General features: G+C 41.4%; 1 protein-coding gene across 1 annotated transcript; it reads left to right on the top strand.

The window, feature by feature from the left end:
• Nucleotides 1-2,826: 2,826 nt before the first annotated feature.
• CYBRD1 (cytochrome b reductase 1) lies at nucleotides 2,827-26,285 on the top strand. Its single transcript, XM_060779103.2, has 4 exons — nucleotides 2,827-3,096; nucleotides 12,684-12,892; nucleotides 21,281-21,435; nucleotides 21,525-26,285. Exons 1-4 carry the CDS (start codon nucleotides 2,910-2,912, stop codon nucleotides 21,814-21,816), a joined length of 843 nt encoding a protein of 280 aa, XP_060635086.2. The 5' UTR covers nucleotides 2,827-2,909; the 3' UTR covers nucleotides 21,817-26,285.
• The last annotated feature ends 1,494 nt before the right edge of the window (nucleotides 26,286-27,779 follow it).

The raw sequence follows: 27,779 nt of genomic DNA, 5'->3' as shown, positions 1-27,779 counted from the left end.
GGTCAAATATACCCAGAAACAGATCTAACATTTGAGGCACCAAAAGGTATCTGGGCCAGTGTAGTACTTCCATCCCTAGATATGTATGGGATTGTTTGCGATAAAGATTTAAATGCTTCCTTTTCTTAATTAGCCACCCTACTACCAAAACCTCCTAAATTCCTTCCTCGTCTTGGCTTTGGGGTACCTCCTTCCTATATAAGGGCACCACGTCCGCTCCGATGACACAGTCAGCAAAGATTTCAAAGAAACATCTGTCATGCCTTCTCAAAAGGAGAAGTAGTGCTGACAGGAGGCTTATTTGCCTATCCATTGCCTCGAATTCAGCTTCGTAGAACTTAATTACTAAACAAAGCAACATCAGCAATAATTGCAACAATGGAACCATGTCTACTATAATAACCAGCTTTGAAAAAATAGTAGTAATTGGGTGTGATGGAAACAGTATGTATCCCATCCGAGTACAGTATGCATTCAGTTAGAAAAATAGGGGATGCATACTGAATGAAACTGAGTATTTCCTGATGTGAAAATGTCCTATGTTTTTCACAACTAAATTCCATAATTGTTGTGTATTATTTCATTCTTAGTATGTTGGGTGTAAAAGCCCCATAAAGAATATTTAAAGAGTAATGTCTTGACTTAAGAGTTTGTCCCCCAAAGCGGACAAGAGCACAAGACACAGAGGCTGCTCCCTTGAAGCCCTAAAGCCCTGTACTTTGGTGCTAGCACTGCAACTGGCACTAGCTCTTAATTCAAAATGCTGCTCTTATGTCAAAGTGAAACATTGGCTGAGCAAGATCTCTTAACTCAAAATGCTCTTAAGTCAAGGTTCCACTATATATACAGGTGAGGGGTGAGGATGTCCGAGGAATGAGGACGAAGATTGGAAGTTCACAAAAACCCCTTTGTCCACTTCCCCACCCCCTTTGTCCACTTTCCAACCTTTCCCCCTCTTTCTCCCCTCCTACACAATCCAAACCCCTAAACCTTAACCTACACCTAGCTTTCCCCCCTTTTTTATTTTTGTTTATTTTATTGGAAACTTTAATAAAACATATTTAAACAAGAATGTATTTACACTGTAGATCAAGGGTCCTCAAACTTATCAAGTTGAGAATTACTTCTAGATTCCTCAGACTGGGCTGACCTATACACTATATATATCTTACTAACTGTCCCCTGCCACGCATTGCTGTGGCCCAGTCTGTGTATATGTGTTTTGTGTGTATATGTGTGTGTATATATTTGTGTATATGTGTATATATATGTGATATGTGTATATATGTGGTTTAGCACATGCGATGTAATGTTTTTTGTTTTGTTTTTGCTTTTTAAGACTCTTCTGTTTTGTTTTTCAGTGTTTTTATGAGTGATGGTCACTCGTTCACCTGATAGGTGTATTGTGTCCAAATTTTGTGTCAATTCATCCAGTGGTTTTTGAGTTATGTTAATCCTACAAACGAACATTACATTTTTATTTATATAGACTAGCTGTCCCCTGTCATGCATTGCTGTGGCCCAGTCTGGTGAGGTGGAAAATAAAGTAATGAGAAAGTGTTGGTTTCTAATATATGTAATTTCTTTATGCTTGTGGGTAAACAGTATTTCTGTGCCTTCAGCAGGTACGTAAGAAATTACACTGTTTAGCTGGTATTGCACCATCTGGCATCTTCTGAGGAGCCCCTGGTGGCGCAGTGGGTTAAACCCCTGTGCTGGCAGGACTGAAGACCGACAGGTCGCAGGTTCGAATCCGGGGAGAGGCGGATGAGCTCCCTCTATCAGCTCCAGCTCCTCATGCGGGGACATGAGAGAAGCCTCCCACAAGGATAAAAACATCAAAAATCACCCGGGCTTCCCCTGGGCAACGTCCTTGCAGACTACCAATTCTCTCACACCAGAAGCGACTTGCAGTTTCTCAAGTGGCTCCTGACACAACAAAAAAAAAATCTGCTGGGGAGTAGCAACCAGTAGTGAAAGGACCAAGGCAGTGACATCTCTGGTCCATCTCCTGTTTGGATATCAGCCAGCATGCCAACGACTTAAAAAATAGTTTTCTAAGATCTACAGAGACACTCACAGGAACACCTCAGCAAGTGAGAGTCCAAAAGTGGCAGGCTCAAACCCACAACCTCAATTAATGGCTGATACCAAATGAGAGACTCCTCCCTGGACACACAGAAGACTGGGCAACTTGGAAGGCGCTGAACAGACTGCGCTCTGGCACCATGAGAAGCAGAGCCAACCTTCAGAAATGGGGCTACAAAATGGAATCCACAACATGTGAATGTGGAGAAGAGCAAACCACTGACCACCTGCTGCAATGCAACCTGAGCCCTGCCACATGCACAGTGGAGGACCTTCTTGCAGCAACACCAAAGGACAATCAATAGAATTAAGGAGAAATGCCTCTAGAACATGGCTCTATAGCCCGAAAAAACCCACAAGAACCTAATCAATAGAATACCAAGTCTGCAAACTTGGTGTTTTGTTTGTTTGTTTGTAATGCAATACAACTGTTTTGTCTTGCTCCTGACACGATAAATAAACAAATAAATCAAGCAGGCATGGGCAAACTCCGGCCCTCGAGGTGTTTTGAACTCCAACAATTCCTATTTAAGAGCAAGAGAGGGAGGGAGGGAGGAATGAGTACAGGATGACTAAAGCCCAAAACAGCTGGAGGGGCCAAAGTAAATAAAGAAGTCGGTTCTGCAGGGAGGGGAGGGGAGGGGAGGGGAGGGGGTCTTCTCTCAAGCCAAAGGACCTCCTTCTCTCCTCTCCTCTCTCTCCCTCCTTCCAACGGGAGGGAAGCCCTGCCTGGCCCCGCCCCGCCTCGCCTCGGAGTGTGCCTCTCTCCCGGGGTCCTGGCCGCGGCAGAAGAGGCAGGCAGACGAGGCAGGCGGGCGAGGATGAAGGGCTTGTGGCTGTTCCTGGCCCTGCTGTTGGTGGCGGTGCTCCTGGGCCTGGCGGCGGTGAGCTTCTCCCTGGTGTGGACCTGCTACTACCGCGAGGGCCTCGGCTGGGACGGCGACGCCCGCGAGTTCAACTGGCACCCGGTCCTCATGGTCACGGGCTTCATCTTCATCCAGGGCCTCGGTGCGTACCTAAGGGGGGGGGGGGCTTTGGCCAAGAGGACAAGCCACACACAAAAGTTATTCTTGGGTGGCGGTTGTTATTGAACCCTGTTATTGGGGTGGGAAGAGAGGAAGAAGGAATCTCCCCAAACTCTTGGCGAAGTCGCGCTCTGCGGTGCAGAAGGCAGCTGGGTGGAAAACAACTCCGTGCACTGCGGCACCAATGCGGGTGAATTGCCTTCCCTCCTTGCTCTGGGATCCTGGGGTTTGCAGGAGGAGGCGAGGCACTTGCAAGGCTCCCACTCCATTGGCATCTCCTCTTGCTAGGATGCGTCCTCTGCCGCTTTTTTTGCGACTTGGGGTTCTTCCCTTGCGGGGGATTTGGGGTGCATCTCTTTAAAGAAGGGCTCTGCACCCCATACCTGCATAGAGCTGGAGGACTGCTATAGAGGTCTATGCAGCTGGAATCTGCCTTCGAAAACACCATTCTAGGGCAGTGTAGGCGCGGCCCCCTCCCTGCTCTCTTCTCCTTGGCTCTTTCTGTTGACATCTGCAGAAAAGAGATAATGCAGATTCAAGGCACCACTCCGGGCCCTCCCACGCAGCCCTATAACCCCGAATACCAAGGCAGAAAATCCCACAACTGAAATATCGGAGTCCACACTCAGATAATGTGGGATTTTCTGCCTTGATATTCTGGGATATAAGGCTGTGTGGAAGGGCCCGGAGTTATCTGAGGCCCCTTCCACACAGCCCAATATCCTACATTTGTTGTTACTCATTCATTCAGTCACTTCCGACTCTTTGTGACCTCCTGGACCACCAGTCCACACCAGAGCTCCCTGTCAGCCGTCACCACCTCCATCTCCTCCAAGGTCAATCCAGTCATTTCAAGGATGCCATCCATCCATTTTGCCCTTGGTCGGCCCCTCTTCCTTTTTCCTACCTTTTCCCCTCAGCATCATTGTCTTCTCTAAGCTTTCCTGTCTTTTCATGATATGGCCAAAGGACTTCACCTTGGCCTCTACTATCCTTCCCTCCAATGAGCAGTCAGGCTTTATTTCCTGAAGTATATACTGGCTGGATCTTCTGGTGGTCCAAGACACTCTCAAAACTTTCCTCCAACACCACAGTTCAAAAGCATCTTTCTTCCTTCGCTCAGCCTTCCTTATGGTCCAGCTCTCACATCCATAGGGGTCTACGGGGAATACCATTGCTTTAACTAAGCAGATCTTTGTTGCCAGTGTGATGTCTCTACTCTTCACTATTTTATCGAGATTGGTCTTTGCTCTTTTCCCAAGAAGTAAACGTCTTCTGATTTCCTGGCTGCCATCTGCGTCTGCAGTAATCTTTGCACCTAGAAATACAAAGTCTGTCACTGCCTCCACGTTTTCTCCTTCTGTTTGCCAGTTGTTAATCAGTCCAGTTGCCATAATCTTGGCTTTTTTGATGTTTGACTGCAACCCAGCTTTTGCACTTTCTTCTTTCACCTTGATTAGAAGGCTCCTCAGCTCCTCCTCGCTTTCGGCCATCAAAGTGGTATCATCTGCATATATAAGGTTGTTAATGTTTCTTGCAGCAATTTTTACCCCAGCCTTGCATTCGTCAAGCCCCGCACATTGCATGATGTGTTCTGCATACAAGTTGAATAGGTTGGGTGAGAGTATACAACCCTGCTATACGCCTTTCCCAATCTTGAACCAGTCTGTTGTTCTGTGGTCAGTTCTTACTGTTGCTACTTGTTCCTTGTATGAGATATCTGTTGGAGTTTGGTTCCAGACACACACAGAACCCGTGAATACCGAAATCCATGGATACCCAAGTTCTCTTATATACAGTTTATTTTATTTACCATCTCAGAATCTAATTGAGAATACAGATATAATGTACATATTTTTAAAAAACACAAAGTTAAAAACTTGGCATTATGCTAAATGTCCTTTGACCAGAAGCTGGTCACTTGGAGTGCCTCTAGTGTTGCTATAAGAAGGTCCTCCATTGTGCATGTGGCAGGGCTTAGGTTTCATTGTAGTAGGTGTTCTGTGGGTTTGCTCTTCTCCACACTCACATGTTGTGGACTTCACTTTGTAGCCTCATTTCTTAAGGTTGGTTTTGCATCTCTTGGTGCCAGAGTGCAGTCTGTTCAGCCCCTTCCAAGTCGCCCAGTCTTTTGTGTGCCCAGAAGGGAGTTTATCATCCGGTATCAGCCACTGATTGAGGTTCTGGGTTGTAACCTGCCATTTTTGGACTCTTGCTTACTGAGTGGTTCCTTTGAGCATCCCTTTACATCTTAGGAAGCTGTTTCTTGATTTAAGGCATTGGTTTGCTAGCTGATATCCAAACAGAAGATGGGCCAGAGATGTCACTGCCTTGGTCCTTTCATATTGGCTGCTACTTCCTGGCAGATGTCAGGTGGTGCAATACCAGTTAAGTATTATAACTTCTTCATCATTGTATAGTGTAGACATCCTGTGATAATGTGGCATGTCTCATTAAGAGCCACATCCACTGTTTTAATGTGGTGAGATGTATTCCATATTGGGCATGCATACTCAGCAGTAGAATAGCAAAGCGCAAGGGCAGATGTCTTCACTGTATCTGGTTGTGATCTCCAAGTTGTGCCAGTCAGTTTTCGTACAATATTATTTCTAGCATCCACTTTTTGCTTGATATTCAAGCAGTACTTCTTATAAGTCAGAGCATGGTCCAGCGTGACTCCCAGGTATTTGGGTGTGCTGCAATGCTCCAGTGGGATTCCTTCCCAGGTAATCCTCAGAGTTCAAGATGCTTGTCTATTCTTAAGATGAAAAGTATACATCTGCATTTTAGACGGATTAGGAATCAGCTGGTTTTCCCTGTAATAGGCAGTAATAGCACCTCAAGCATCTGAGAGCTTCTGTTCAACCATTTCAAAGCTCCCAGCTTGAGCGTTGATGGCACGATCGTCAGCATAAATGAAATTCGCTGTCCCTTCTAGCAGTGGCTGGCCATTTGTGTAAATGTTGAACATTGATGGAGCCTCCCCAGAGGATAGTAACACATCCTAGGCAATGTCTTTGTAGACGGCTGATTCTCTCACACCAGAAGTGACTGGCTTATACACAGTGACAAAATGAAATAGCGTCTCTTATATAAAAAGATACAAGCAAGGTTTGCCTTTGGGATTTTAAAAAAGTATTTTCAAACTGTGGATAGTGGAATCTGTGGAGGAACAGTATGTGGATATGTGTGTGTGTCGGGGGGTGGGGAACGGACTAATACTATGTAACAAAATTTGAAAAAGAAATCTGCTCCTGGTTTGAAAGTGTTATTTCCTGTTTAATTGTGCAGTCCTTAGTTTGAAAGTAGTTGTTCTCCATAAACTTTATTTGTGTGGCTGCCACAAATTATGTTGAATTGGTTGAGACTGGATGAGCTATTCGTTGAAAAATTATAGCCAAATGTGCTGTAGGATGTCCTGCCAAAACAAAGTGTTTGCAGTTTAATAAACTTTTCCCATGTTTTTAGGATAAATCCAATTAGGAAATGACATTTATAACCCAGGAACAAAAATCATGTCACATTATGCAATCTGTTTAAATTAGCAGTTTCTCTTCCCTTGGCTTGTTTTTCTCAGCCTAATTATAATCAATGTAATAGCAGTGTTTATAGCAGAAGTGGGCAGCGTGTGGCCCTCCGTATGTTGCCACACTGCTGCACCCACCAGATGTATTTCACAAGATGTCAGGTGACCATTTTTCTGGCTACATAATTATTTTTGGCCCTAGAAAGCAAAATTCAGGTCTTGCAACAATGACTTGGCATTTTTTCGTGGCAGCATCATCACATCTGGAAACAGACTTCTTCTCTTGCGCAACAAAGCCTGCCCAGTCATTTTCTGTGTTTCCTATTTATGTTAATGTTGGGCTTATGGAACAGTTTGAATATTTAGAGCTTTTGAGTCCATTGTTCCTTTGCACTTAGGGAATGATTAGAATAGATTAGATTAGATTAGTTAAATTGCTGTCTCATGTTGTAAGCAGTGAGGAGGGGAGAGATTCCTTAAACTTTACAAGAATGACTGGTCAGAGAGACAATACCATACATTTTTATCACGTGTAGGTTTAGAAAATGATTTAACAGGATTGGCAAAGAATCCCTAGATTGGTGTCTTGTTTATCAGTGTTACCTAAGCACTTGCAGGAAGTGATTTGCAAGACTTTGTGACAAAAAGTCTCTTTGTTGACTTTGTGCTGTCAGTATCGAGCTGCATTTTTCAATCCTATTCAAATTATTTATTTATTTAAAACATTTATATTCCGCCCTTCTCACTCCGAAGGGGACTCAGGGCACCGCATATACACGGCAAATGATCAATGCTGGGACACAAATTCACATACAATACATAAACATTAAAAAAAATCAAAATATTAAAATACAACATTTAAAACCATCCTAGCCATCCGCATCAAATCCAATTGGCCCTGTCATCTTTCCCACCGCTGCTTCATTGCCCTGTCCTGAAAGCTTGGTCCCACAGCCAAGTTTTTACCATCCTTCTAAAGGACAGGAGGGAGGGGGCCGACCTGATCTCACCAGGAAGGGAGTTTCATAGCCGGGGAGCAATCACCGGTAAGGCCCTGTCTCCCATCCCCACCAATTGTGCCAATGACAATGGCGGGACGAAAAGCAGGGCCTCCCCAGAGGATCTTCATCTCTGTGATGGTTCATAGGGGAAGATGCATTCGGACAGGTAATTTGGGCCAGGGCCGTTTAGTTCTTGCCCATAGGATGCACCCCTAAGTCACTGTGCATAGGCATCCTTCCAGACAGGCATCCTTCCCTCTATCCCAGGATCTGATTCCAGGTTTTCTGCTTTAAACTGGATTATATGAGTCCACATTGCCAGATAATCTGAGATAAACAGAAAACCTGGAATCAGATCCTGGGATATAGGGCCTGCATGGAAGGGCCCTTGGATTACAACTTGAAATCAGGCAAGTTGTATCTATGTATTTATTCAATTTTCCATCTCAGTGGACGTTTAACACACTCCACAATAAATGTACTCAGCTTGTAAAACACCACGTGGCACTTGATGCTTGCTTCAGCAAAGTAGAATTATTTACCACTCTGGGATATTTATTAACCTTTTATTAATGATCACAAATAATTTGGAAGGCTATCTAGGTCAGATTTAAATGCATTTTGTATGATGTGTCTCTGGAGAATCTCCCCTCAGCCATGAAGCCTCCCATTGGCAAGACACACACTCTTAAGCTTTTTTTAAAAAAAAAAACAATGGCAAACCTCCCAGAACAAATCTTGCCATTTGAAGGCACACAACAGTAACTAGTGTAAAGTAAAGCTAGATGTTGTTGACAGCAAATCCCAACAGCCCTAGTCATCATTAGATCATTGCGAGAAATACTGGAGGGGTTCAAGAACATCAGGATGGTTGTTGTAGGTTTTTTCGGGCTATATGGCCATGTTCTAGAGGCATTTTCTCCTGATGTTTGGTAGTGAGGATGCTTGCCAAAGATGTAGGCGAAACGTCAGGAGAAAATGCCTCTAGAACATGGCCATATAGCCCAAAAAAAACTACAACAACCTAGTGATTCCAGCCATGAAAGCCTTCGACAATACATTGAACATCAGGATGGTTACAATGTGAACACGATTTTTGTTCCTGGATTATAAATATAATTTCCGAATTGGTTCTGCCATAAAAAACATGGAAAGAGTTTATTAAACTGCAAAAAAATTGTTTTTGTAGGATATCCTGCAGCACATTTTGCTCTAGTTTTTCAATGAATATCTCAACCAATACAATCTAGTTTGTGGCAGCCACAAAAACAAAGTTTCTGGAGTATAATGACTACTTTCAAAGTAAGTACCACACAAATAAACAAGAAATAACACTTTCAAACCAGGAACAGAAAATGTTTCACATTTTGTTACATAGTGTTATGTGGTTCCCTTTCCTGGTGCAAGGGTTCAATGACAGTCCCCATATCTCTGCCCCCCAGAGGAGTGCCCACAAATGCAAGCCAATGTATTGCCCAATTTATTAGGCTCAGCTGACAATCACAGACTATTGCGATGGCTGTCTAATTGTATTTAAGAGAACAGAGAAGCCTAAGGCTAGTGGCAGATGATATTGTAATTTCCACCAATAGAAAAAAATGCTGTGCTTGAGTTCTAGTAATCATGCCTGGATTTACAGCAGGATGTGATTGAAGTGGAACATGTAATGAACATAAAGGAAATTGGGCAATTCTTGCACAAATTGGATTATATGGCTGTGTGGAAGGGTCCTAAGACAAGTCTTTTGAAAAGCAGGCTAGAACTTTTTTTAGTTCAGGCAGGCTTTCAAAGGAGGGAGGTTTTGAGAATGGGCCAGAGACTGGTCTATGGCATTACGGATGGTTTTTTAACATGTTGTCGAAAGCTTTCATGGGTTGCTGTGAGTTTTCCAGGCTGTCTGACCATGTTCCAGAAGCATTCTCTCCTGATGTTTTGCCTGCATCTATGGCAGGCATCCTCAGAGGTTGTGAGGTCTGTTAAATCTGCAAGGCTATGCTAATCTGGATGGCCAGTTGCAACATTCACATTTGCCTCAATCAGACAAGACTTCTTTCGCCTACCCTGGACATTCCACAGATATATAGACCTTACTTGCCTAGTTTCCAACAGACCTCACAACCTCTGAGGATGCCTGCCATAGATGCAGGCGAAACGTCAGGAGAGAATGCTTCTGGAACATACAGCCCGGAAAACTCACAGCAACCCGGTTTTTAAACAGGTCTTTAATTGTTTTAGTCGTAATATTTAACTCCATCTTAATATTTATATTTTGTAGTTCTTAAACTTTCGTTTATATGCCGGTGGGCTGCTTTGGGTCTCAGTCCTGGGAGAAGAGCAGGGTAGTAGTAGTAGTACTCCTACTGCTACTACTAATAATAATATTGTAGAAGACTGTACTACGTATAAAGCTAGACACTTGTACACGTTTGCTAAGGAGTGTATCCCACTGGACCTTAACCAAAAGAATTTATTGGAATGTAAACATAGGATAGACTTCAGGAAGGTGTTCAGTAGTGTAGCTTCTCTTATTCTATTATGATTAAAAGTTTCTTGCCAATCTGTTACAATACTGAAAAGAAGGCAACCATCTTTTTAGATTAAATGTGTTTTTCTTCCCAGGTGGCAGAGCAGAGGAGGGAGCATGCAAACTGTGAAAATATGTATGCATGGTGAACTTGAAAAGAAGCCTTAAAATGTCAATATTGTGCTTCCTATAGCATGAAGAAATATATATTTCTTCATGAGCCAGGACATTCCATTTGAGAACAGAGTTTTCTTTATGACTTATAGGGTTGATATGTAGAACTTGGCATACATAATTTAGAGAATGTTATAAAGATTTAGAGCCTTATAGGTAAGGCTGGCCATTCCTATTTAACAAAACACCTACTTCACCTCCTCCCTCTTTTTACAGTAAAGTGAGTAGAGTATTTTTTAATAGAAAGATTTACATTTTTTCTCCATGTCAGGAGCGACTTGAGAAACTGCAAGTCGCTTCTGGTGTGAATGAATTTGCTGTCTGCAAGGACATTGCCCAGGGGATGCCTGGATGTTTTGATATTTTACCAACCTTGTAGGAGGCTTCTCTCATGTCCCCGCATGGGGAGCTGGAGCTGACAGGGGGAGCTCACCCACTCTTCCTGGATTCGAACCTCCAACATTCAGTCAGCAGTCCTGCCGGCACAAGGATTTAGCCTGTTGTCCCACTGGAGGCTCCTACATATATTTCAGAGCAACTGAGCTTACACTTTTTGTTGGCCTCCTCTTCAGTTTTCTTCTTGGCCCATTTGGGAGAGGTACGAAAAACAATAGTCTGGGTTTGGTCTTTCTGTGAATAGTCATTAGTCAATTGTCTGTTCTTCTGAGGACCTACAAACACTAAACCTATAAGAAAACCTCCTTGGGCTTCACTGCCTTATTAATAGACTGATTAATATGAGTTGGAAATGTCTTGGCACACAACAGCACCAAACATACGTTTCGGAGATTTTCAAATGTTCAAGGAGACCCCTAACTTTTGGCAACCCCCTTTTAGATGCTAGGACTTGAAAATGAAGCCTCCAAAATGCAAGTCTGCATTTTGTTTTGAGCTCTGTCCCTTATTTTTTTTTGCATGTACATGTTTTTTTTCTAAAAGTATTTTTAAGCATGTTTGGATTTCTATAGCAGTCAGTTAATCTGCTCTTTTGTTCTGCAAATGTATAAACAATATAATGGGAGAACCTGATTGAAATAAGTGAAACGGCTTCTTTTTAACAGCCTTAATTTAAGCTAATGCACAATGGAGGCATCCAAATGAGTGACTGAATCACTATCACTGTCTGCCAAACGGAAAGGTTTTGCTGATGAAATCAAACTGGGGAAAAATACGGATTTGATGCAGAGCTTGGAAAAATTACTTTTCTGGACTATAACTCTCCAAATTCCCTAGGCATTATCACCAATGACCACTTTCTCTCTACAATCCAGCTAGGAAAGGTGCAGAGAATAAAAAGAATGGTACAGGTTTGGGACTTTTGTGACATGTAATCGGAAGTCTGCTCAATTTTCTACACCTATTGTTGGGTTTCATCCCTGGACTGCATAAGTCTTTGTGTCATCAAGTTCCAGTCCTCAACAAGTAGCTAGATTTTGTCATTTGGGAGTTGTAGTTGTTAGGATTTATAGTTCACCTACAATCAAAGAGCATTCTGAACTGCACCAATGATGGAATTGAACCAGACTTGGCACACAGAACTCCCATGACCAACAGAAAATACTAGAAGGGTTTGGTGGGCATTGACTTTGAGTTTTGGAGTTGTAGCTGTAAATAAATAAATAGTTCACCTATATCCAGAGAGCACTGTGGACTCAAGTGATGATAGATCTGGACCAAACTTGGCATTAATACTCAATATGCCCAAATGTGAACACAGATGGAGTTTGGGGAAAAGAGACCTTGACATTTGGGAGTTGTAGGTGCTGGGATTTATAGTTCACTTACAATCAAAGAGCATTCTGAACCCCTCCCATGATAGAATTGGGCCAAACTTCCCACACAGAACCCCCATGACCAACAAAAAATATTGTGTTTTCTGATGGCCTTTGGCGAGCCCTCTGAGACCCCCTTCACAACCCCCCCCCAGGGGTCCCAACCCCTAGATTGAGAAACGTTTGTTGACTGCTATTAAACTACAATTAATCAACTATTAAAAGTAACAAAAACAAAGAGACAAAAGACAAAAAGGAATTAGACCAGGCATGGGCAAACTTGGACCCTCCAGGTGTTTTGGGCTGCAAAACACGTTCTGTATTAGGTAACACTGCTATTTCACAAATCCCACCATTGATGAATGCCATATCGGTGTTGCGCAAAGGTAATGAAAAGGTCCCAATCTTTCTTTGAGCTGGGCTTTTGAGTTGCGTAGGTTCACTTCATCTAGCTCAGGTCTCAGAAGGTGATAGATATAATTTGAATAAAAGAGGAACATTTTTTTAATATTGTGGGAAAGTGGATTCTTTCTGGACTTACACATTTTTCTTCTCTTCTTTTCCCATCTCTAGCAATAATTGTGTACAGGTTACCATGGACCTGGAAATGCCACAAACTCCTGATGAAATTCATCCACGCTGGGTTAAATTCTATCGCTTTCGCTCTGGCAGTTGTTTCACTGAGGGCTGTTTTTGATTTCCATAATGCTAAGAATATTGCTAACATGTACAGCCTGCACAGCTGGATTGGATTGAGTGCTGTCATTCTTTACGGAGTACAGGTGAGGAACCATTAGTAAACAGTACTTAAGAGGTGGAATGAGATGTCTTGTTTTATCTTTATTAACAATATGTTTTCACAGCTGAATGGTCTCTGTGCGGATTGATTTAATTGCAGATTTTGTATTCACCACTGCGCAAACACAAAATGTTGTACCTCAGTAAGCCAAATACTGTCTTCTTCATAAACAGAATAAATTATGTAAATATGTAAGTTATCTTTAGACAGATTGGCTTTTCTATTATGCAAAACCACTCATTTCAAGAACCTGAAAAAACAAACGAACATATGCTAGCTTTTCCTGATAATTGGGCAGCATCTGGTCAGGGGGGGATAGTTTGCCAACATCTTGAAGATGGCACCAAAGGATCCCCAAAGTTTGGACAACATGAACAAAATTTGAAACTTCACTGTGACTAGTCTTAAAGAAGAAGGGGCCGAGGTGGCACAATGGGTTAAACCGCTGAGCTGCTAAACTTGCTGACTGGAAGGTTGGTGGTTTGAACCCGGGAGCGGGGTGAGCTCTCACTGTTAGCTCCAGCTTTGGCCAACCTAGTAGTTCAAAACATGCAAATATAAGTAAATCAATAGGTACCACCTCAACGGGAAGATAACGGGACTCCAGGCAGTCATGCTGGCCACATGACCTAGGAGATGTCTACAGACAACGCAGGCTCTTTGGCTTAGAAATTGAGATGAGCACCACCCCTCATAGCCAGAAGGGGAAGCCTTTATCTTTATCTGTATTATATTTGTTTCTAGGCATTGAATATTTACCTTTGTGTTTGTGTATGCTGGAATCCTCCCCAAGTCCCTTCAGGAAGATAGAGTGGAATATAAATAAATTATTATTATTATTATTATTATTATTATTATTATTAGGATGTAACATATGAGAAAAAAACATTTGAGATTTGCACTTGATTGTGTTTTAATATTTTAATTTTAATGGATATTTATAATCTTGTGGTTTATCGAATGGTGATCTGTTTTGTACTGTTATTGTTTGTTTGCTGTTGGCATCTAATGGTTACCAGTTGTAAGCTGCCCTGAGTACCCCTCCCCTGTGGGTTGAGAAGCACAGAATATAAATGTTTGCAATAAATAAATAATAAATAATAATAAAGAGGCTTTTTTGCCCCTTAACAGCCAGCTGCAAAAACTTCAAAACTTTTTTGCCAACATTGAAGCAGAATCCTGACCTTTCTAGTACAGTCAGTGCACGAAGAAAGTATTGCAGTGGCTCTTGGAATGAGCTCATTGCAATTGCTTCTTTTGATATACAAAAACAGTAAACATCTCATTCTACTAAAAAAAATTGTCATATAACCCTATGAAGTAGGTTAGTTTCAGAAGCAACAGTTAGGTCAAAATGTTGTGTTATGAGAAAACTAGAATTGGATCTGATCTGCGCTATGTATTGGGCAGAGATGGTAGTATAGACCTTATGCCAGTGGTTCTCAACCTGGGGTCCCCAGATGTTTTTGGCCTTCAACTCCCAGAAATCCTAACAGCTGGTAAACTGGCTGGGATTTCTGGGAGTTATAGGTCAAGAACATCTGGGGATCCCAGGTTGAGAACCACTGCCTTATTCTGTGATCATTGTCAGTACGGTATAGCCATGATAGTATGAGGAGTGGAAAATCAATATGGTTTTATTATATAAAATAATAAAACCATAGAGTTGGAAGAGACTTCATGGGCCATGCAGTCCAACCCCTGACAAGAAGCAGGAAAACAACAACAACAACAACTTTATTTTTATACCCTGCCTCCATCTCCCCGAAGGGACTCGGGGTGGCTTACATGAGCCAAACACATACAGTTAACAGCATAGCATATAAAATATAAAACAACATAAAAACATTATAACAATAGTAAGACAAGCATCATTAGCAACAACCAGAAATAAGCACCCCCAACAGATGGCCACCCAGCCTCTGTTTAAAAGCTTCCAAAGAAGGAGTTTCCACCACACTCTGGGGCAGAGAGTTCCACTGCTGAACAGCTCTTACGGTTAAGAAGTTCTTCCTAATGTTCAGGTGGAATCTCCTTTCCTGTAGTTTGAAGCCATTGTTCTGAATCCTGGTCTCCAGGGCAGCAGAAAAAAATAAAACAATAAAACAATATAAAAGACCAATCAAGCCACCTAAAAAAACAAATCTGTTTTGTTATAAAATTATACTTTGGCAGGTAAAGGACACATAGGTAACTTGTGGCAATGTATCTTACAGTCTAATCAAGTTCATTAGTCAGCTCCACATTTACTTAAGAATGGATCCTGCATAAGCAAAGTTCAGTGAGGAGGGGAAGGAAACTATAGAACACTTATATTCGGTATCAACTGTTCTATGGCCACTTCCTAATTGATGATCTTGCGCTGTGCTGCCCACAGTATGTCATCAATGTTGACAGTCATTGTTGTTTTGAAAACCTGACAATCCTAGTGTTATGTCATAGTATACAAATGGTATTTGTGTATGTTTTTCCTTACTTTGCCCACTTGTGGTCTGGCCATACCTTTTGACCACAGTCTGATGATACTGCTTGCCCACATGTGTTCTAGTTTCCAACTGTGAAATATTAGAGTATATGCACAAGCCCTGGTTAGCAGGACTAGTGTTCAGAAATTACCTTATTTACTTGAGTACAATCCACCATCAAATGTCATATGCATTTCAATTTTGAAGGTAAACATTGCAAAAAATGGACTTGTCCTCAAATATCACGTGCCCAATGTTGCAGGCATAGCACACCAGGAAAGCAAGCAAAGTGAATGAGGCCATTTGAGAAGCCACACCACTCCATCAGGCCAAGATTGGTGGACTCGCCAAATTATATTGACAAAATTCCCAACTGGCCTCATTCAAAAGGTCTTAAAAAGAAAAAATGAGGTTTTGGAGGTGTCGTGAATGACTAGTTTGGAATCGTTCAAGGCTGGCAAGCCTTGGCCTGATGGAAAGGCACGGCTTCTCCTTCATCAGGTTGAGGCCCGCCAGCCTTGTGCGGTTCTAAAACTATGATTCCCAGCCTTTTGTTATCTTAAGTCTCACAAATCAAGCAGTAGAAACAAAATCAAACTCCCTGACAGATGACTTTTTCGTATGAGAACAGGCATGCTGTTGTTTTATTTAACATTTATGGTAAGGTTTTAGAACCAAAAAATATATAGCAGTAATGTTGTTGACAATAAACTCATATGACAATACTAATTCCATTAATAATGACACACTGTTGAGCATATTTTTTCTTGTTACTGCAGTTATAAAACACCAAGAATATTATTTCTAAAATGCATTAGTATTGCTGAGAATACTTTTTATTGCTAGGACTAAAACCCCTGTGTCTTATTAAACTAATTTGGTGTCCCATGGTGGCACATACACCACTGGTTGAGAACTAAAGAAAAAGTAAAGGTTTCCCCATGACAGTAAGTCCAGTCGTGTCCGACTCTGGGTAGTGGTGCTTATCTCCATTTCTAAGCGAAAGAGCCGGCATTGTCGGTAGACACCTCTAAGGTCATGTGGCCAGCATGACCGCACTGAGAACTACTTCCCTAGTTATTTACTCACTCAGTGGATGCATTGCGGCATGACAGTTGAGAACTACTATTCTAGTTATTTACTCACCCAGTGGATGCCGTGCAGGTAGTAGCAGGGAAAACCAGCTGATTCCTAATCCATCTAAAACACAGATGAGTGCTTTTCATCTTAAGAACAGACAAACATCTCAAGCTCTGAGGATTACCTGGGAAGGAATCCCACTGGAGCATTGCAGCACACCCAAATGCCTGGGAGTTACCCTGGACCATTCTCTGACTTACAAGAAGCACTGCTTGACTATCAAGCAAAAAGTGGGTGCTAGAAATAACATCATATGAAAGCTGACTGGCACAACCTGGAGATCACAACCAGACACAGTGAAGACATCTGCCCTTGAGCTCTGCTACTGTGCTGCTGAGTACGCATGCCCATCCGTTAAAACAGTGGATGTGGAATGAGACATGCTGTATTACCACCGAATGTCTACACCCAACACCGCTGAAGAAATTATACTGTTTAGCCAGTATTGCACCACCTGATATCCACCGGGAAGTAGGAGCCAGCAATGAAAGGACCATGACAGTGACATTTCTGGCCCATCCTCTGTTCAGATATCAGCCAGCATGCCAATGACTTAAATCAAGAAACAGTTTCCTAAGATCTATAGAGATACTCACAGGAACACCTCAGCAAGCAAGAGTCCAAATGTGGCAGGATAAAACCCGGAACCTGAATCAGTGGGTGCTACTGGATGAGAAACTCCCTCCTGGGTACACAGAAGACTAGGTGACTTGGAAGGCACTGAACAGACTGCGCTCTTGCACCACGAGATGCAGAACCAATCTTAAGAAATGGGGCTACGAAGTGGAGTCTATGACATGCAAGTGTGGAGAAGAGCAAACCGTGGACTACTTACTACAATGCAGTCTGAGCCCTGCCATGTGCAGAATGGAGGACCTTCTTATAGCAACACCAGAGGCACTTGAAGTAGCCAGCTTCTGCTCAAAGGAAATCTAGCATAATGCCAAGTTTTTAACTTTGTGTGTGTGTGTGTGTGTGTGTGTGTGTGTATATATATATATATACACACACACACACACACACACACATATACACACACATACACACACACAAACACACAGTAACTATATTCTCAATTTGCTTCTGACACAATAAATAAATAAATAAATAAATAAATAGTAGCACCACTATTCCTCCCCCCATTTTTGTGTGCCAGAGAGTGTTTATATGATGAAACACACCAAGGGAGAGGAGTTTTTCCTCTTCATTCCCTTTCCGAGCAGGTCAGTTGATCTGTGGAAGACCGCCCAGTTCTCTAGTGTTTGCAGCTGGCTCTTTGATTTAAAGATAGACACAAGGAATGCATCAGCCTGGGTTGTAGCTGATGAAGGGGGCTTTAGTTATTTGAGCTTGGATGCCGTTTTAAAATGACTGAGCTGAGCAGTGGATTCTAGTGACAACAGCACATTCACCACCCTTCCTTTCATACCAGTTAAAGAGCATGTTGTGATAGTAATAGAAGAAGCCATTGTTATTGTTTCTTGATCCAGGCAGCCCTTGCCCTCCTCTTTCACATTTCTTTGCGGGGTTTTTTTCTACTCTAAGATCTTGGAAGGAAAACACAAACTTCCCTCTTTTGAGTAAGGCGATTAACATTTCTGTGGCTGCTGTTTTTGGTCTTCAAAGTGAACGTTAAACAGTTTCATAATGTTTGTGGACAATGGTGCTGTCTCATAAACACAGTTTAATACTTCTTAAATCTTTCAACAATTTACATGTATGATTTTGTTTTTACTTACTTATATTTCTTTTAATTCTTTTAAGATACTTCGGGCCCTGGTTTTTGGAAAAGGCAGGGTATAAACACAGACCCCTTGTACACTGCCATATAAAATCCAGATTATCTGCTTTGTACTGGATTATATGACAGTGTAGACACATATAATCCAGTTCAAAGTAGATAATGTGGATTATCTGCTTTGATATTCTGGATTATGTGGCAATGTATAAGGGGCCACAGAGGGAAAAGGAGATAATGGGAGGCTAGGAGGACAGCACTATTAAGAAATCTGATTTGAGCATTATTTCAAATTTTTAGTAATTGTAACAATTAGTTTTAACTGTTATGTCAAAAAACACTTTTAAAGAGGTTTTCAGCATTTTTTATGTAGATTATTATAAGAAATGCTGTTATTGCCTTTGTATTAATGTAAATAATAAGAATATTTGCATGGCTCTATATATGAAACTAGACAGAAGCAAACATATATTCTCCATTCAACTGTTGGTTTGTTTTTGGGGATGTTGTTTTGTTTTTGTACAGTTTAATAGCAGTCTGAGTAAAAAAATCTTTGTACTTTACAGCAGCCTTCCTTTATCCTGGGCCATCCATACAGCAGAGTTATAGCACTGTTATTCCACTTTGATTGCAGTGACTCTGCCTATGGAATTCTGTGATTGGCAGTTCTCAGTCAGTGAATTCCCAACTACCTCACCAGGCTACCAGTCCCAGAATTCCATAGGATGTTGCCATGGCAGCTGAAATGGAACAATAATGCTACAATTCTGTAGTGTAAATGAGCATCTGCTGTCTTCCAGAGACATTAGCTGTATTGAGCTGTATTATATGGCAGTATAGACTCATATAATCCAGTTCAATGCATTTAATCTGGATTCTGAAACTGTATTATATGTCATTGTAGGTCCAGCCTTAGACCACACGTAGTTCACGTCTTTATCAATCCACACACTGTCTTGCTAGAGAAAAGATATGCCATGCAGATGATCAGTAAAGAATAAGATGCAGAGCAACATATATGCAGTCATGTGAACAGTTGCATTGACTCACACAATGTCCTTTAGGAGAGATTCAAATGTTCTTTTGGGGTGTCCATGTGACGGATTTTCTTCCAGCAGCTCCTGCGCAGAAAACCTAAACATGTAATTGTTGCCAAAACTCCCAGGCTCAGCTAGCACCCCAGGCATAGCCCAACCAATCAACTTTGTGCTTTGCATTTTTCAGTTAACACACTCACCAGCTGATTTTTACATTCACCAACAGATTAACTGCATTGATCTGGATTATATGCCAGTATAGACTCCAGTTCAATGTGTTTAATCTGCATTCTGAAACTGTATTATATGTCATTGTGGATCCAGGCTTAGACTACATTTTCTGTCCTCCACAGCCAACTGACCCATAGAAAGCATCATGTTAGGAAGGCAACTGTATGGGGATGAGTATTGTTTGATTACCAGCAAAGGAAAAGAATGATGATTTCAAGAACATCCTAGTTGAATATTATGAGGAATAGATTAAAATAAATTTCCCTGGATGTTCGCAACATGCAACCAGGAACAAGAAACATGTGAGGGGGACTTTCTGGTGTGCTGAAATTGAGTTCAAATTCACTGGCAGAGTTTACATTGTCAGAAGTAGGCTCTGAAAGAACTAGGAGTAGCTAGCTTATTGCTGGAAATAATGTGTCCTTTAAATATGTTTGAACACTGTTTACCTTGCTTTATCTGTTAATACATTGAGAAAGGATCAAAGTCACAGCTCTTGTGAGTTGATACTCTGGTTCTTGTTTGCTTTTGTGCTCTACGGAGTTACAGGACACACCAGTCTCTTGGATATCTTGGGTTTTGCGCATATACACACATGCGCATACATGTACATGGGCTCCCTGGTGGCGCAGCGGGTTAAACTGCTGAGCTACTGAACTTGCTGACCGAAAGGTTGCTGGTTTGGATCTGGGGAACAGAGTGAGCTCCTGCTGTTAGGCTCAGCTTCTGCCAACCTAGCAGTTCAAAAACATGCAAATGTGAGTATATCAATTGGTACCACTTCTGTGGGAAGGTAATGGTGCTCCATGCAGTCCTGCCTGCCACATGACCTTGGAGGTGTCTGTGGACAACACTGGCTCTTTGGCTTAAATAATAATAATAATAATAATAATAATAATAATAATAATAACAACTTTATTTATACCCCACCACCATCTCCCCAAGGGGACTCAGGGTGGTTTACATGAGGCCACGCCCATCAATAGTTACTCAATATAACACAAGAAACAATACAGAAAATCAGAAAATAAAACAACATAAAATACCAAACCAATATAAATAAACAACTCATCAATGTAAAACAAAACATTAAACACTAAAATGATCACAATGGGCAGGGCTAGATTCAAGATTAAAACTTTGAAACACTGGGAGATAAGGTAGTGTTATATATCAGGAAGGTGATCCAGGGATAAGGTAGGATTCAATTGCACAAACCAAGAAATAAAGTGCTTCTGAGGGCATTTTTGTGCAGAGTTTGGTCAGGGATTGCCATACATTCAATCATTGAAGGCACATTGGAACATTGCCAGGGTGGGGGCTTGCCTAATATCTCTGGGGAGCAAATTCCAGAGCTGGGGGGCCACCACAGAGAAGGCCCTCTCTCTTGTCCCTGTAAGTTGCGCTTGCGAAGAAGGCGGGAGTGAGAGAAGGGCCTCTGGAAGATTGAAGAGGTCGCGTGGGTTCGTAGATGGAAATGCGTAGGCGGGTCCCAAACCGTTCAGGGCTTAGAAATGGAGATGAGCACCACCACCCAGAGTCAAACATGACTAGACTTAATGTCAAGGGGAAACCTTTAGCTTTACTATACACACACACACACACACGCACGGTTGGTCCTCTCTATCCATTGATTCTTTGAAGGCAACCATGAGGCTGATGTGGCCTTCAATGAAAATGAATTTGACACGCCTGCTCAAGGATTCTTTGTGTTTAAATAGAATTTGAAAACAAAACAAAATAATATTATCTGTGTTTAGCTCCTTGTAGGCTTGGCAGTCTTCCTGCTTCCCTTTGCTCCTGCTTCTGTTCGGGCATTCGTTATGCCAATACATGTTTATTCGGGCCTTTTCCTCTTTGGATCTGTGATTGCCACAGCGCTCATGGGAATTACGGAAAAGCTGATTTTTTCTTTGTAAGTATTTTTCGCGTCAATTTTTCCCATGTGCATGTTTCAAATAACCTTGCTCATTCTGATTTTGTGGTCATTCTCTTTCCTACCAGGAAAATACCTGGACCTCGGTACCAAGATTTCCCTGACGAATCTCTCGTTGTCAACACCCTTGGGGTTATCCTTGTGCTCTTTGGTGTGTTTGTGTTGTGGATGGTAACAAGGCCACACTGGAAGCGTCCAGCAGAACAAACCTCAACACCACAGCAAAACATGGGGAGACTGGATTATGATGGAGAGGGATTGGTTATGGCTGATGAGTCTGCTGTAGAGGCCAACGGTGAGGCTGCCGCTAGAAAGCGAAATCCCATACTCGATGAAGCTGCACAGAGGTCAACTATGTGAAGATGATGGTGGCTGTCAGAGAAGGACATCTTTCAATACAGAGAGGACTACCTTTCGTTCACCCTCAGCCTTTCAGCATGATATATATTGCTTCCTTAATGCTGTTTGGCATTGCCAAATTGATTATACTTGGTTAAGGGTTTTTTTAATCCAGAAGAATCCATGCTTGTTGTTTGTGTGTTCTTATTATATCCTTGGATAAAAAGAAACAACACCGAAGTGCAACGTGTCAGTTTAACAAGCAGTTGTGTTTGCTTCTGACAAAATTTCACTCTGGTGCTTTTTGCCAGGGAATGTTTAAAGCGCTTGGTGACTCCCTAAAATATTTCTAGAAAGAACATAATAAATTATCAGTAATTTCAGATCCTGGAAGAAAGGAAAGCTAATTTGAGGTGCAGAGGGAAGGCAGGGAAACACCCAACTTTTGCATAAATTTCTCCAAAACCATTTTTGTCAGTATCACTGACGTAACATCTCTTCATGTAGTCTAGGGGCCCTTCCACACAGACATATAACCCAGAATATCAAGGCAGAAAATTCCACCATATCTGCTTTGAACTGGTTTATCTGAGTCCACACTGTCATATATCCCAGTTCAAAGCAGATAATGTGAGATTTTATTCAGATGTGTGGAAAGGGCCAAGGATTGTGTAGAGTTTTAGCCACATGTTGCTTAGAGCCCTCCCATGGCTTGCTCATGCTCCTTGCTCCCCCAAACACAACAGGTCATAATACTACATTGAAAAATGGCCATCCACAACCCCCTCTTCCAGCTTCTGCCTATTTTGCTACATCTGGAGTCCTTTTTATACCATCTCACCTTCAAATGGGTCAAATGGCAAGGGTTGGTTTTTTCAGACAAGAAGTAGCTGTCCATCTCTGGGGTTGGGAAGATGCCATTAGCCATTCTTTGGCATCCAAAAAATGAACAATTGCTCTCCATTGTGGGTAGACATGTGGAGACATGAGTGTGTGTTCTCTTCCACTTGTGTTGCTGCCAACATACTACTTTCCTGAACATTCCTACAAAATTGTTACTAGCACGTCTAACTCTAAACATGCATATAGACCTGTACTTTTTCTTAAATGTTGACATTTTTGAATGTTGCAGATCCGATTCATGTAAACCTGTGCACTGGTGCTATAAAAATCCTAAGGTGTTCACCAATAACTGCACTCGTAAACCATTTGTTTAGGAACGGTATCATATAAAAATATTATGGATGCATGTTTAGGAATTACACAGAGAACTATGTCTTTGTTGCATTGTCTTCTACAATAAGAAAATGTAAAGCATAAGTAGTTTATGACCATCAGTGTGTATCGAAGAATGAAGCACTTGATGCAATCACATTTAATGTGTAGTTTGACTAGTAATATCCCATTGTGTCAAATTCTGGCTCTTTCCAATTAATCGGAATTGCCATACATTTCAGTAAGTTACTTTCTTTCACTATCTTAAAATTTATAGCTCTCTCACTTCTCAGATTCTATCCCTTTTCAAACAATATGAACCTAACGGATTAGGAAACAAGACTGTCCAGTTACTTGGTTTGTTTTTAGGCAGTTACCAATGCTTTGTGAATAAAAGGCATTTTATGTGTGAGTGTAAGCATCTTGTGACCACCATATGGGTGGGAGATTCTGAGAATTTTAGTTCAAAAGTAACTTTTCCAACTTCTTACTATTGTATGTTCTAGTCTTCCTTTTTCAGGTGGCATTTTGCGTTCTCTCCAGCAAATTTAACAGATTAAAAAATAAGATACAGTACAACCCCTTTATCCATTGATTCAATAGCCACAGTTTCACTTATCCACACTCCAAAAAAAAACCCCTCCCCAAGTGTTTTGAGGCCTCGCTAGATCCTCCAGTATGATTCCAGTCTAATTATAATCAAAATGTATGGTTCTGTATTATTCACAGTTTTATGTCTCCATAGAGTATGTGTTTATGGCTTGGATTGTATCCCCAGTGGCTACAGGGGTTGTACTGTACAGTATGTTGAGTTCACCATCAGATACAGAATTCATCTTCTGTATTTTTAGTGGTACTAAAATAAATTTGTTTAGCATAGCATACAGAAGAATAGCCACTTCTGGTTGTCTTGAGCTTGGTGATATTAGATGTGCTGTTTAGGAATTCTTAAAGCTAGAACAACAGCCTTTAATGGCCTGGCTGTATACTTATGCTGGAAAGTTATTACAGGAGTCATTTTTGGCACAAGAGCAACTTAACAGAACTAGCCCTCTATAAAAAGCACCTTCAAAACAAATGGGAGGAAATTCTTTTTCTTCCTAATCATCTTTGAAATGTTACCAAATATAAAAATTTAATGGGCATGATGTAGTCTTGTAAAATGTGGGGAAACCGGTCCTAAGTGACACTGAATCATTATGGTTTTCTGGAGTTTCAAAATAGCTTCAGTTTTAACAGCATCATGTAAACTACAAAAATGGGGGCCCCAGTGGTGCAATGGGTTAAACCAGGGGTCCTCAAACTTTTTAAGCAGAGGGCCAGGTTACAGTCCCTCAAACTGTTCGAGGGCCAGATTATAATTTGAAAAAAAACATGAATGAATTCCTATGCACACTGCACATATCTTATTTGTAGTGCAAAACCACTTAAAAACAATAATTAAAATGAAGAACAGTTTTAACAAATATAAACTTATTAGTATTTCAATAGGAAGTGTGGGCCTGCTTTTGGTTGATGAGATACTGTTGTTGTTTCGTGTGCTTTCAAGTCATTTCAGACTTAGGTTGACCATGAGTGAGGGCCGGGTAAATGACCTTGGCGGGCCGCATCTGGCCCCCGGGCCTTAGTTTGAGGACCCCTGGGTTAAACCCTTGTGCCGGCAGAACTGCTGACCGATAGGTCAGCAGTTCAGAACCTTGGAGAGCAGGTTGAGCTCCCTCTGTCAACCCCAGCACCCCATGTGGGGACATGAGAGAAGCCTCCCACAAGGATGGGAACACATCAAACATCCGGGCATCCCCTGGGCAACATCCTTTCAGGTGGCCAATTATCTCACACCAGAACCGACTTGCAGTTTCTCAAGTCGCTCTTGACACAAAAAAAATCTACAAAAAGTTACAATTTTCCAAAAAGGCTGGCTGCGCTCAGTTCTGTGCGCAGTTTTGCACAACAGGAAATGTAGGGAGGTTTGGTAAATGTTGTACGTGTTTATTTTAAAAATTGCTAGGATCTGCTACCCACAGGCAAATGTGATTTGTGAAAAAGATCGTAACTGCAAATTGGGGGCCAAACCTGCCATTCATGTGTCTTTTCCACTCGTACTATTTCACTTGCTTTGTCTAGATTCCAAAATGGAACACATTGGTTTAAAAAAGCTTTTATATCCGTTTCAAAACACTTCTATTCTTATGAATGCCAACGGAAATCAGCACATAGTTCCTGAATGGATTTAGATGATCAAACACTAAACTGCATTAATGTCATTATCCTGTGCTAGAAGTCTCGTTTCCAACCTCTGAGTGGTTAACTCGTGGGCAGAAACAAAACTTCCCCCAACGAGAGGGAAACATGAGAATAGAAGGTAAACTGGAATGGATGATGACCTTTCTCTCCAAACTGCAATATTGTGAGATAATGATGCTTTAAACACCATGGCTGTGTCCTGAAAAATTGCAAACACCATAAAGCAGTAGTTCTCAACCTGTGGGCACCCAGATGTTTTGGCCTTCAGCTCCCAGAAATCCTAATAGCTGGTAAACTGGCTGGGATTTCTGGGAATTGTAGGCCAAAACACCTGGGGACCCACAGGTTGGGAACCACTGCAAAGAGCCTTCTAGCAGAAATTTCTAAGAACTTCACCAAACTACAAACTCTGGGATTTCATAGGACAGAAGGTGGCATCAAAGTGCTATTATTCTCTAATATAGATTTGAACCCCCAGCCAGCAAAGGAACTGGCAGAGTTGTGCATTTTGTGAATCAAAGGTTCACAAAATCCTCCTCCTGGCATATTCTCCATGGTCATTTTACACGATGCCAAGTTTTGAGAAATCCTACTCTTTGTTATTAGATCAATAGTGCTGCCAGATGGGAAAATCTAAGGTCATCTCGCGCATGCTAAAGAAGTTGCAAAATACGTTGGCAATCTCTGATTTTGACAAGTGTAAGAATGCTGAAAATGCTTTGCTGTTTAAATGTCAATGGTTGTCCTTTGTATTGACTGATTATACCAGAGCAGCATATAGGCTTCTCATTAAAGTTGAAGCATATTGTATTGTAAATAAGAACAAACAATATATATAATATTATAAGCTGACTCTTTATAAAGGGAAACTTATCAGATACTATCAGATATTTTATTTACCAAAGATGTTCTTTGTATTTTAAATTTGAATATTTGAATATTTGCCATTTGTAGTGCTTATTTTGCAGAGCAAAGGAAAATAAATGTTTCACTACTGTTTTTTATAATGCAATAAAGGTTATTGAAGCCTACATTGAGTGCTATATAGAATTCTTCTATTGACACTGTATATGAAGCCATGCCAATTTGACACACAACAAGCAAATCACATGGAAACATTTTCATGGTTATAGGATAGTTCACTTTTCAGAGACTGGGTACACCTATATTGTAGAATTAATGCAATCTGACACCACTTTTCTACCATGGCTCAATGCGATGAAATCACAGGAGTTATAATCTTTTCCCTCCTGTGCCAAAGAGTGCAGGTGTCTCAAACTACAAATTCCAGGATTCCATAATATTGAGCCATGCCAGCTAAAGTGGTATCAAACTGCACTAACTCTATTGTGTAAATGCAACCTCTGTTTCTTGGGATATTTCTTGAAGACCTTTTGTGACAAGTTTACACATCCCCTACATGCTCTTTGCAGTGAAATAGGCACGAGGCTTCCCATTCTAAATCCAAGCCAAATATAGAACTAGATTTCTGTAAGAGGATCCATGTCCCTATCTGTGCAGTAATTGTGGAGAATGCACGCTAATGGTAAATTGTTGGTTTCTTCTTGGCTGAAATGGCATACATTACCTGGTTGGCAGAACAAGAAAGAGGCTTTCAGGGGCTGTGAACCAAAATATTGAGATGACTAAAGTAAATTAACATCCTGCTTCCAACCAGGTTAGGGAATTACAGGTTAGGGAATTACACACTGGGGCTTCTTCAGCTTTTACACCTGAGAAACATTTATGTGACCCCAGGTACATAGGTATATATACATGGGTTTAAAAGTCAAACATTTACTGATAACAAATCAGTGTTTGCAAGGCTTGCTTAATAGGGTTATTTTCCTTTTTCTGAAGTACAGCTGAAGCATATTTTGCAGAATCCTTCTAAACATTGCAAAACAGATCTGTGTGTAAATGTCTAAAACAGCCACTAGGTGACATTCAGTAATCTTTTCCTGTTGCCAGATCTGTTGGGACCCCAAGATTGAACTATTTGGAGTCAGGACCCACAATTTAAGAAGCAATGCTCTGTAGACAGCTCCTATCACATGTTCTAACTACATGCAGTTTGGAGACAGTCTTTTAATGGAAGCACTCCTGGTGATGCAATGGGTTAAACCCTTGTGCTGGCAGGACTGAAGACCGATAGGTTGGAGGTTCGAATCCAGAGAGAGTGCAGATGAGCTCCCGATTGTCAGCTTCAGCTCCCCATGTGAGGACATGAGAGGACCATTCCACAAGGATGGTAAAAAATCAAAAACATCAGGGCGTCCCCTGGGCAATGTCTTTGCAGACAGCCAATTCTCCCACACCAGAACAACTTGCAGTTTCTCAAGTCACTCCTGACATGAAAAAATGGTAGGAATAGGGTATTTTCCCATTCAAACTACTCTTAACTAGCTTCTTGAAGTCTCCTTCACTGACACAGCTTGACCAAAAAATGTTTCTCATGTCACTATAAACCAATCAATACCTCATTAAATCCTAGTTATTCAGAGTGCCCAAAACTATATGCTCTA

The sequence above is a fragment of the Anolis sagrei genome, chromosome 1 (genome assembly GCF_037176765.1).
Source record: "Anolis sagrei isolate rAnoSag1 chromosome 1, rAnoSag1.mat, whole genome shotgun sequence".
NCBI lineage: Eukaryota > Metazoa > Chordata > Lepidosauria > Squamata > Dactyloidae > Anolis > Anolis sagrei.
Note: the sequence above shows the minus strand (reverse complement) of the source record. Positions and strands in the feature narration are given on the sequence as shown.

Excerpts from the sequence above, each read along its gene's own strand:
- CYBRD1 (XM_060779103.2), top strand. The coding sequence starts at position 2,910 with ATGAAGGGCTTGTGGCTGTTCCTGGCCCTGCTGTTGGTGGCGGTGCTC. Across the intron at positions 12,893-21,280 it reads TCATTCTTTACGGAGTACAG|CTCCTTGTAGGCTTGGCAGT; the intron begins GTGAGGAACCAT and ends ATCTGTGTTTAG. Across the intron at positions 21,436-21,524 it reads GAAAAGCTGATTTTTTCTTT|GAAAATACCTGGACCTCGGT; the intron begins GTAAGTATTTTT and ends CTTTCCTACCAG.